This window comes from Hemibagrus wyckioides, linkage group LG04 (assembly GCF_019097595.1).
Source record: "Hemibagrus wyckioides isolate EC202008001 linkage group LG04, SWU_Hwy_1.0, whole genome shotgun sequence".
NCBI lineage: Eukaryota > Metazoa > Chordata > Actinopteri > Siluriformes > Bagridae > Hemibagrus > Hemibagrus wyckioides.
The window spans coordinates 24,999,706-25,012,133 of record NC_080713.1 but is presented as its reverse complement, the minus strand read 5'-3'; the positions used below and the strand labels follow the sequence as shown (position 1 = coordinate 25,012,133).

The following is a 12,428-nucleotide window of genomic DNA, read 5'->3' as shown; positions in this document are numbered from 1 at the left end:
GTGGCATAATCAAATATCCATTATATGTGGAATATGGGTTTAAGATAAGGAGACTGGTGACATGTGGCTCAGTGGCCCAAATCAAAACACTCCCTTCAGGTGTTGTCACAAACACACCTCTACAGCAGACTGAATTAAGTAATAAAGACTCATTCTTCATCTCTCTGGGCATCTCTGTGGCTCTCTCTGAGGGCTGGATATTGTAGATCTTAACAGGTTTCCATACCTAGATTTTCTACTCCATTTACTGGATTGTACCAGTTTGAATATAACAGCAAAATGTGTAAAAGACTAGCCTTTATGAAATGAACAAAGGATAAGCAGGAACAGGAAGAAGAGAGGATTACTGGGAGGGTGACCATCTGACTTTTGTGACTGTGACTATGTTTTACAGATTTAGAAGGAAATGCCAGTGTTTGGTCTGTATCTCTCAGTGATACCCTTCCTCACTAGAAGAGGTTGCATTTAATGAATTTACTTCTGCAGTCATATCCTGTTACACTTCCTGCTCACACCATATATAAACACATGGAAATCTCAGGATCCATGCAAAGCCAGTTACCTAGTCCATGTAAGTTCATGTAAGAGTCTTGATGTTTTCTTGACTGCCTTGTCGATTATTTTTCCTTGCTACTCTAATCCTCACCTTGCATAAGGAGCTTGGATTATTCAGGACATGCTTAGGTTGTCTCTGATTCCTTTGTTCACTTGCCTGATTTTTGACTCTGTAGAACACATGGAGCCTTACTCTCTTTTTGAATCTCCACAGTCACTGTTGTCCCGCTTTGCACAAGGCTGGGATGACTAGGGATGATAGTCAAGGACTGGCTAAACAAAGTAAGGAAAAGGCAATTCTCTAGAGATTGAGACCTCAGAGTTGGATGTGTCAGCCTGTCTGTGATATATAAAAAGAAGAAATATCTTAACAAGCATGTCTTTTAATATGCTGACGATGTTCTTCTACCAAGCTGATGTGTACTTTAAGTGGCAGAACACCTGCACAACAGAAGCTTTTGTCATTCAGATCCCAGATATGTTTAAGCGAAGGTGGGTCAGGTTACATCACAAGGTCACTGCAGATAAATGTAGACAACATCTGGTAGGAACTGATGAAGAGATGCATGTGCACATGTACAGCAGTGTTCGCAGTGTTCATGTTGTTCGCTTAATTATTGTTGTCAATTTTTGATAGTCAATATGGAATATGATCCAACTAAAACCAGTGAAAAAACACAAAAGTGCCGATTTAGCTCGTTCAAATCACCAGTAACACAGACAAGATTCAGACTTGACAACTTTATCGTATGACAGCTACCACCCGGTGAGGGAGACGGCTAACACATGCTTCCTACAAGATGTGTGAACGTAATCAACTTCCACGTACATAAACTCACAGATGCCCACGATTGGACTGATAGTATCATTGTGATTGACAGGGAAGAGAGTAAGCCATCCCTCCCACCCAGAGACCACGGTCATTGGAGCTTGATGGCTTTGGCATTTATGGGATTCTAACACACAATGTGCCAAATATAGAGTGCTATAATGCTTTTTTGTTGCTCCACTCTGGAGCTGGCTGGAATTAAATCTTTAAATGAGATTTTCTCCTTTTTCATTTTTGGGCTTAACCTGAATATAAAATGCTTGAACTTTTTTTTGTAATACGTCAGATACGTGCCATAGAAAAGCATATTGCAGTTCAGGAAGCCATGCAGATTTGAGAACTATATATACACATTTTATAACATAAAGGGTTTTTTTTTTTCAGGACACTATCCATTTTTGTAGCATTTCAATTGGATTTCTTGAGGCCAGATAGGTATGTGTTTATCAGAAAAACGAGTGCCAGTGCATTACTAACCCACATGATCATTTGTTGAATGCCAATTAGAACATCAAACAAAATATATTTCTGTCAAAACAGTTCTAGGGTTTCTTCAGTTCTAGGGACTTGTGGCCAATAAAACTTTAAACAAATTATTGCTGTGTTTTAGGGCACAGTCTAGCTTGATTACATTCCTTTGTTCACCCTAATAAACTTCCAACTAGGCGTCTGATCATGGCGTGATCTGGAGATGTGTCCTATGTTTCTGTGTTTGCAATTAAAAGTTAATAATCTTCATGCCTTGAGACTATTTATCAAATGACGGAGCAAAAGGCTTGGAGTGCTCTTTAACTCAAGGAGCCTACATTTCAAACTGTTTATTCCACCCGCAAGGACCCTTGATCTTTTCATAGTCGTACATCCTAATGAATAATTTGCATGGCGGCAAATGAAAAACTGCTGAGGTAGATTTAGCCCTTGTGTTTTGTTAGGAGTTAATTTCTGGAAAGGCAAACATTTTCTAATGAGTAATTTTATAACTTAAATTAACAGAGAATACTTGGGAATGCATTATGACTTGTGGAAATTGTTTGCCTGACTGTTATGTTTGGCTTTCATCTGGGACTGCGTCAAAATCACTAATCAGTGGAAGTGGATATTAATTGAGTTGAGAGGATTCATTTGAAGAGGAATCCAAGGACAAATTTTTAAGAGCTTTAAAAATGTCAATTAGCTGAAATCAATAATGCGTTGATCATGGTCCTCATGAGACAGAAATGCTACCAGAAATGCTTCAATAGTACTGTGTGTGTGTGTTTTCTCAAATTTTATGTAGCTTATCTGTCCACACTTCAGCATCTGTCACACTCAGGTGAGGCCAGAAAGACCCTCGAGAGCAAGCTGAGAAAGCTCTCTTGTAGGAAGATGTATAATTAGCCTCAAGGGCATGACAGACAGCCCAGATGAACCACTTACTCCCATCTTTCTTCCCTAATGCAGGCAAAAGGAGCCACTAGAGGTCACACAAAGTCCCAGAATCATGTTAAAATACAGAGACAAGTTCACAGATCACCATACAAAGGCTTTTCTTTTTTATTTTGAACTTTTCATTGCCTTCATGGACGGGGATGTTGATAAAGTGCTGCGTAGAAGGAGGACTGCGGGTTTTAATGCTGTGTATAGCTCAAACAGAATTCCTGTCAACCTTTCCGTCACAGGTCAAAAAAGTAATATAAAAATTCTTTATTCATCATATTTCTATGTGGTTTGTGAGACATAAATAAGAAAAAATGACTAAAGCACAGGCTAAAGAATTAGATTTGTCAAACACAAAGAGCTGAATCATCTGAGAGCAACATTAATCCTTACAAAAGTTCAGAATGTATATGATGTAAAGTCAGCCAGTATCTTCTACTCTCATGTCCCAGTTTCTATACAACACCTTCACAGGTTTTACTGTATATTCCACATGGATAGCATTTCATTTCCCAAACTTAGCGACGTGTGATCAAATATAAAAGCAGTAGCGGTGTGGAAGTGTGTCCTGCACTGTCTGAATTGGCAGATCACACTCTCTGGCAGGTCCACAGCCAACCGTGTGAGCGACAGCCCTGTTATGAAGGGGAATTGGGAAGGCTGAGGTATTTCTCCAGCTGTCAGGTAAGATGCGGCGGAGAGGAGCAGCCGAGTTCCTGCTCCTGTCATCACTACGCCACAGACTGGGCTATAACAGACAGCCCGGTGATAGCTGTGATCCCACGCTTGCATATATTACTGCCCAGATTACGAGTGATAGTCACACAGAGCCTTGGGTTGTTTTTTTGTTTTCAGTGGTCATATCGGAGAGGGGCATGATGGAAAATGGCTGAACATGAAAGAAATTCTAAAGGTATTTACAAATGCTAGCAAAGACAATGTGTTGTGGTGCTTGGATGCCTAACAACACTACTACTACTACTACTACTTCTAATAATAATTATCTGTTGATGTGATTCTTTTCAACCCTTAATATCTGAACTATAATATCTGACTGAATATCTGAGAAAATAGAAAATACACTCTTCCATGTTGAAGCCACAGTTTTTTCCCTCCCCATACAAAAACTAGCACTAAATGTAGGTATGATTTAAATTCATCTGGTAATGTCTCAAACATAGCATTATTCCTGATCTCAATGTGTTATTTTGCATTGAATGAATTAAAAATGATAATAATAATAATAATAATAATAATAATAATAATAATAATAATAATAATAATAATAATAATAATAAAGACCAAAGTTGGTTTTCGTAGATTATTTCATTCTCCATTACTCGATTTATGTATCCAATATGAAGGCCAATATTTCTGAAGAGGTCGCACAGACCCTTCTCTCACAATTATGCCCTGAAATACAACGACAATATTTCAATATTTCTCTGTGACTCCAAGAAAATCACACACAAAATCCACACACTGAGTTTATTCAGTAAACCCTAGGTAATTTTTCTATAGATGGGTTTTTTTTTGTTTTTGCCGAAAACGTTTTCATTCATTGAAGTAGCGTGAAGTAGCAAATTGAAAGCCAAACACAGTAAAGTGGGCACACGGTATTTACAGATTTTTATTTCATGACCTTGATTTATTACCTACTCTACCACTTAATATGTGATCCAATCTTGTTTCCATTGAACAAGCCAAATCATGAGCAAATCCAACAAGCTAAAGATCAGGGATTGTGTAAAAAAACAAACAAAAAAAAACGTTATCCCATCCGGATAACATGTAAACTATGTACAAAGAACAAAAGCCATAACTCATAGTGGTTTATTTGACAAACTAGTTTCACTGAGAGAGCCCCAATACAATGCGAAATATTCAAGATCCAATTAATCATGACCAATTGAGGTTGAGAAAGAGAAGAGAAAAAGAAAAACACAGTGTGTATATCCTTTGCCTCCCCAACTCATTACCTCCAGCATGCAGTGCCAAGGGATCACAGTTGGTCTAAAGCTTATGAAGGTTGAGCCTGGTCTTCTTTAGAGTATAATAAGGCATCTATAATTACTTATTCATACTCATTTACAGAAGAGAGCAGAAGCGAGCCACCATGGAATGCAATTTGTCTTCTCTCCTTCCCTCTCCCCCCATGGCCACCTCCTCCGCCTCATAGATCATTAGTTTCACTTTTTATTAAAAGAGATCAATAAGGCGGATCGCATTGTGGTGGCCGAGCCTAAAGCCTTTCTCTCTCCCTATCTGTCTCATTCATCTCTTTCTTTCTCTTTCACCTTTTTTTTTGCATTTCTTGCTCTCCCATCCACACACCTCCCCAGGCCTGGCCTGGTGGGAGAGATAAGTGTGTGTGTGTGTGCATGTGTGTGTGAGTTTAGTCTCTCAGTGCTGAAGATAAACCCTCCAGGTAGCTGATTGGAGCATGAACAAAGATAACTGCAGTAGCTGCCCAATAACGCAGAAACAGCAACGTTGTATAATAACCCAATAAAGTTTAATTAAGATTCGATGACCTCTCTGGTTTAATAATGAAGATGGCAGGATTTGTAGCAGAAAATTAAAACTGAGAACTTACAGCACCAGCAGGGCAACACTGGTCAGTGATTTTTTTTTTGGACGTAGGTTGTTATTATTTTTCCAGTGGCATCACTGCTGGGGTGAATTTGGAACCTCATCTGCAAGATTCTTTCTATCCTTATTAATTTATTTTCTGGTAAAAAAAAATAGTAAGCTAGATAAAATTTAGTAACATGGTATTATACCATCGTTTGCTTGTTTCTAATTTACAAGGTGTACATTATGTACCTAATGTCTAAAGCTCCAGGTGACATTTTCAGACGATGTCCTTTCCAGGAGATATGACTGATACCCTTTATAAAACTGAGATGAATGATGGGTGAGTTTATCCCTTCCATATTAATTTAGAGACTTAGAGACTAGATTTTCCTACACATGCCATTTGAATCCTCCTGAATAAAATGCACTAGAAATCTTCCTTGGGTTGTATATTAAAGATTTAAACCAATCAATGGGCTGTATTCAGATATGAGACAGGAGTTATGTGACAAAAATGCTGTCTGCATCATCACAGTCTTGTTCATTTTCTGTCCCCCAGTTGTTTCACGACTTAAAGGCAGGTTTTTCTGTTTAAAGGCAGTTTTAAAGACTCTCTCTCCAAATGTCTGTAGCCAGGGACCCCTTCCTAAGTAAAACCCCCTTATGATTACAGCACAGATTAAACTTTAGAAAAGAAAATACTTTTAATTTGATCAATTTTGTATAGCTTTTTCTTTCTGAATGTTTGATATTAATCATATTTTATTAACATTTTAAGAGAAAAAATATTAAACAGTTTTATTTAAAAAAGATATATTATATTTGTACTTGTTTTTTGCCTATTGAGGTTTAGATCAAGCAATCTTGCTAGACGTTGACAGTAATCTCGCAACTGTCGTGCCGGGAAAAAAGCAACAAAGTACTTTCTGTCCTTAGCTCTGTGTTGTTCTGTAGCTATATTTTGTTTTATGTAGCACCAGGGTAGTGGAGAAACGTTGTCTCATTTCACTATGTACTGTGTCAGCTATAGTTGAAATGACCATAAAAGCTCTTGTTGACTTGGCTTGAAAAAAGTCAGGGATCCCCTGGATATATGTATGTCTGGACCCCACTTTGACAAGCATGACTCTGGACAATATTAAGCATACTGACGCCACTTTCACGTCATCACTGACACCAACAAATCTGAATACACCCCACTGTTTTAAATGTTTCAAATCTTTGGAATTTCCAAAGATTTGCATAAGTTTGTGTAAGAGCTCCAAAGTAAGAACTCACCCAAAACCGTGAGTCGAGCAGGTCGAGACCTCATGGCAGCCTGGATGGCCTGGCACTCAAACACAGCATCATCCGCTAGCTCAACCCTCTGTATCCTCAGGTGGTGTTCTCCAGAACTGTGATCTCCAATTACAGTGTAACGAGGATAACCTGGAGTACAAAACAACACATCAAGAAGCTGTGCCAGAAGAAGCTCATTGAATTGACTTCATTCAAATGTGTACATGCTCTATGTGATTGAACTAAGACAAATAGTTTTCATTCTTTCAGCACGATTTGAGTGTGTCTATAAAACCCTGAATAAAATCTAACCCAGAGCACACACTTAAGCTAAGAATTGAACCCATGACACTGATGTTTTGCAACCAACATGTGCCACTGTGCTATTGTACCATGTATGTTTTAATTGCTTAAATTTAATACTATAGTTATAGCTCCCATCAGCGTCAACATCCTTGGGAGATTTCACAGCGTAATTGGTTTGCGTTAATACTCGGAGAATTGATCGCGCTCATTCATTTTAGAAATTAGAAACTTGTTTATAAGCAATGACATCATGCTTTGTTGAGAAACCTAATATTATTATCTATATGTAATATATTTTTCTTTGACCAAATATTCCTTTAGTTCAGTGCATTGAAAGAATCATATCCACTGTACTGAGCCAGTTCCATCCAAACAGGTTAGACTTTTGATTAATCTCTTTTTCTCATCCACTGCTTTAACACTCATTTACTGAGTGATAACTCAGTGAAAACTTGCAGTTTCGCAGCACATCATATCAGAAAGCGTGCAAGAACACAGCTCCTTTGCAGAAGTTCTCAGTCAAGTGAAGATAATAATGACAGGCATTCCTTACACGTCAGATTGGTTTCACACTTGCAAATTTATCACACTTCTCCTGACTGAATGACAAGTGACAACCTTATAAAGGTTAAAGGAAGGGCTATAGATAGCATTTGTACACCTTTAGTTCGACAAAATTTTGGCCAAATCCAATCATATCAACTTGTTAATTTCAAGATCGTGTCATGATCATAGACAGTAGACCTCATTATACCATGCCACTGGTAGATTCTCAGAGGTAACTGGTTGGAAAGTGTAGATTCATTTTTGTATAACGATCGTTTTAGCTTTAAGGCAAATTACATGATTCTATATATTACTGTTTCTATATTAAATTATAGTATTGTTATCGTTTACAGTTTTCTGTAAGAGACAGGTATTTAACATATATGGAAGGAGTCTCCAGTATCAGCACTGGCTGTATCTTTTGTAAGCTTGACATGACAAAGCCCGAGAGTTTATACAGTTCAAATGTACTGTATAATCCTTTTCTCTTGTTTATACTGTCTTGCAATCACAATCATACATTTGTAAGTGATGTGCTCATTGCTCTTCCTGCAGGAAGAACATTCACAGTTTTAATAATGCAGTAGGAGAGAAGTCTGCATTACAACAGCAAACAATCTTATATAAGAGTCAGATACTCTTTTAAAAGACTTCAGTTCACCATTACTTAGAAATCTGCATGGGGAACGAGACATGGGGAAAGACATTTGCTCATCTATTGAGGAAAAAAAAAAAGTCAGACGAGGACACTTTTCATTGTTCGCAGCACGTTTCACAGCCCTCTCGATATAAGTGACTTCCACGGCTCTCATGAGGATAATTTCTCCCTAATTATTGCAGACGTCTGAATTTAGATGAGATTGGCTTTTCAGGAAAGCTTCTACAAGCCTTCACTGCTTAGCACCAGCCCTCTTTTTTCCACGACCCAGTGATGACTAACTATTGAAAGGAAGCCAGCTTTAAAAATGATCTCACCTTGGTTTTCTATAGGATTTATTTTTCTTTCTAGAGAATCCAGAGTTGTGGTTAGGTTCAGCAAAAAATACAACTATTATGCTATTCTGTGCCTTTTCAGTTAATATCTCCACCAACCCCCTGCATGGATTTTTGCCAACGAATGCCTGGAGATAAAATATTGAGTTTGCTTGCACTGTCCATCGATATGAGTCATGCTAACTCGAAATAATGCACAGTGACATAATTGTCTCACAGTGAGGGGCACCTCCTGCTCCATGGACTCTGATAAACAGGCCACATCTCAACGTTCCAAGGATCTTTTATCATTCCATTCAAGATCAAGCCGCTTACAGCTCGTACTTTATTGAACAATCAGAAACACAATACTAATGAGCCAGTGCTACAAACCTGCATCGTCTTTTATTTATGTGACTGACTATGTGATCTGTCAAAACCTTCAAGCTCCTTTTTGACTACATCTGACCTTTCATATGGGTTATTCTCATTATTCATTAATTTATTGTCAGTAAGAAGGGATAGGGTTGGTCAGGGTTACAGATGATCCACAGCATTTGCAGTGCGCACCATGCGCAGATGCATTCACCCACTTATTCACACCTTGGGGAAATTTAGAGCAGCCAATCCATTAACCGGCGTGTGTTTGGGAAGTGAGGGGAAACCAGAGAACCTTGGAAACTCCACCCAGACAGTAAACTGAACTCAGGATCGAACCCGGGAACCCTGGAGCTGTGCTACTCATTCTTACAATTGCATTACTCTACTCACTATACCGAAAGAAAGGGGAAAAAGAGTTTGAGCCTGAAAGTTGAGGTTGTTGGGCCATAAATGCCAATTGTTGCCCTTTGACTCATTGGATCCCATTCAGTATTAATAGACCATTAAGTGTGCATTGTTTACCCCATTGAGGGGGAGACGAGTAGCCAATTATGTTGCCGTGTGTTTTATCTGCCCACATATAGCTTTTAATCTGTCTCAGTGAGTGGGATGATGCCAGAGGAATAGAACGACCAAAACATTTAATGACCCATCAAAACAGCTATTGCTCGCATAGCCACACCGTAATCAGTGGGGATTCAGATTACGAGAGAAAATAATCTTTTTGAAATTACTCAATTTATCCATATTTTCTGCTTATAAGAATTCTCAACCAGGACCAGGACTACTTACATTTTTGTATTTAAAAAGAAATAAACAAACCCAGAAACACCAGGTGATATAGCAGACATTTCAAATCAGTCAAGTTTCCCTTTGTATTCACAGCTAGTCAAAGAAACTGGAACACCCTAAATAACATTAATGGCCACTGACTCAGCTCAATATTCTGGTTTATTCTCCTGCCAAGAAGGGATTGATGGATTTCCTAAAGCATCTATTAACATGTAACGCCCAGCTGCAAATCCTAAGGACTTCCTTTATCAGTCAGGAAAAGAGTGTGTAATTTAGTTCTGCAGTAACTTTCAATGCATTATGAACTAAAGGTCATTTGCAATACCATCAGCACACATGGACGTTAAGAACTCCTACTCATCCATCATGCAAGCGTACAGCATGACCTTTATGAAGCACATGGTTTGACCCAGCCAGCTTTTGGCAGCAATCATGAATACTAAATAGTAAATCATAAATACTAACCTTGACATGACCTAAATCACATCTTAACACATAGCCCCACTTTACAGTCTACAATTTCTTTACTTCTGTAAATGAATGGTTGCACTAAATGACAGTTTCAACCTAACCTCGATGGAAATCGGCTTGGTATATGATCACTGGATCTTTAAAACCACATATAAACAGGGGGGATTCAAAAGTAATAGTTACACCAAATGACAGTATCAACCTAGCCTTAATGTAGGAATATTGGTATATGATCACTGGACATATAACATGACCTAACAGAAGGGGATTAAAAAGCATCAGTTGTACCAAATGACAGTAATGGTTGGACCAAATGACGGTTTCAGCCTAGCCTTAATGTACATCCTCTAGGTATATGATCACTGGACATAAAAAACACTATATAAACAGAAGAGATTCGGTTGCACCAAATGACAGTTTCAACTTAGCCTTAAGGTAGATTTTCTTAGTTTATCGCTGAGTGGATCACTACACATATAAAACCATGTACAAACAAGACACCAGCCAGCATAGAAAAAGAATTCGTTAGTTAATCAGTCATTAGTAACCGAATTTTCCAGGAAGTTAACTATAATGAAAAAGAAGAAAATTTCCAAAACTCATTTTTTCCATAAACCATATTGGTGTCCATAACACTAAGGGACAAAGCTCTGAATGCAATAATTTGATTTCAGGTACACTTAAAGCAGATACACTGCTGTCACACATGTAGCAAGGAGCTCATGGATCAGGTCAACTCTTCTATCAATCCCATGAATTCATTTCACTCTGGATGAATTGTGCATACATTCCTGAGCAACCTAAGAGCATCATGGATCAGTGAGAGGAATAAAACAACACATCCATTGATCACAATGAGTCCTGAAGACAGCATATGTCACTGAACACAAACAATGCAAAATAGCCCCCATTAGAGCTAATGGATCCATCAGGCCATGAAATGGATGAGACTTTATAGCCGATCAATGATGAGGGAAGTGGAGACGGGCATCAGTGATTAATGGTTGCTTGTGTGAGCGAGAGTATCTTCCGAAAACATTTCCAAAGTGTGGGAGAGAAAGAAATGCAGGATATGTTGATGAGCTCTATGATTGCAGATCATAGCAGGATTAGAGTTCCTGAATGACTGTTTGGGAAATCTGAGAAGACATCACGAGTTGTTCCAAATGAGGAGAACTATTGTAATGTATGAAACCATGGTGTGAATTCAATCTGTTCAATTAAGACCAGACGCCACAGGAAAATGCTTCCAATTGTCAGTTTTCATATTTCTAGATATTTTTCTTATATTACATACAAATAAATAATTCCATGAAACAACAATATTCAGAGGAAATACTACATAAACGCAGTCGGGCATTACTCAACCCTAATAGTTTCTTTGTTTCTGTGCTGTTGATAGATATTAGATTTGAGCTCTCAGATCTGATATCATGGCCAGACATCACTGAGAGTCAGCGTCGGTGAAATAGAAAAGTAGGTGATGAGGAAAGGTATGGGATTGATAAAAATCAGTTCTTTTTCAAGTTTTTTCTAGAGTCTTCAAGTGGATCAGAAGCAGTTTCTCTCTTTTTAATCACTGCTCTTCGGGCTCTGGATTACTAGACCCCTGAGAGACAGGCTGCGAGTGCACCTGTGCTGTGAAGAGTGGCTTTGGATAACTATTGTGCTGTACAAGGTGTCACACTTATGTTAATGCAGACAGCTGCTTGCCTTGTGCCAGCAATCGTAGATATGTCATTTATTCTTTTTTTTTTTTTTTTTTTTTTTTTATTGACGAGATTGCCGCTTGTTGACGTAGGCAGCGGCGTTAAAAAGACCAGCTGTGGTGCGATATTTCTTTAAGTGCTTTGCTCTTCAATGCTCAATGCTTGGCTTTTAAACCCTAGCTCTTAGCATTTTGTGGAAAAAAAAAAAAAAAACAACAAACAAAAACAACAACAACAAAAAAATCATGAGCCTTGTGTGCAAGTCCGCCGTCGAGACACATAAAAAACACGGCAGTTGGCTCATCTTCTTCACTTCACACTCATCACTGTTAAACTGACACAGATGTCCCATTAGGCTTTGTTCTCACTCTTCTCTCATTAGCGTGAGTCCCACATTGTCCCCTTTCCTTCATCACACTCGTCCCGGTTGTTTACAGCCGACGGCTGGTTCCTCAAGAGCAGAGGGAATTTGCTGGGACACAACCACCCACAAAGGTTTAATTAGAGTGTGATATCAACAGCGAGATGGCACAGTAGCGTGACCACTGAAGGTCAGAGGAGACAAGACCCGAGATCTTGCTGAATACATACTTAAT

The 12,428-nt window shown here is 38.5% G+C and overlaps 1 protein-coding gene across 7 annotated transcripts in view; it reads right to left on the bottom strand.

Annotated features, from left to right (window-relative positions):
- kirrel3b (kirre like nephrin family adhesion molecule 3b) overlaps positions 1 to 12,428 on the bottom strand; it is a 211,833-nt gene that overhangs the window by 61,635 nt on the left and 137,770 nt on the right. For all 7 annotated transcript variants that reach the window (XM_058388201.1, XM_058388205.1, XM_058388203.1 and 4 more), the window contains exon 3: positions 6,656 to 6,805. In XM_058388201.1, the coding sequence (XP_058244184.1) occupies positions 6,656 to 6,805 (150 nt within the window). The remainder of the gene's footprint in view (positions 1 to 6,655; positions 6,806 to 12,428) is intronic.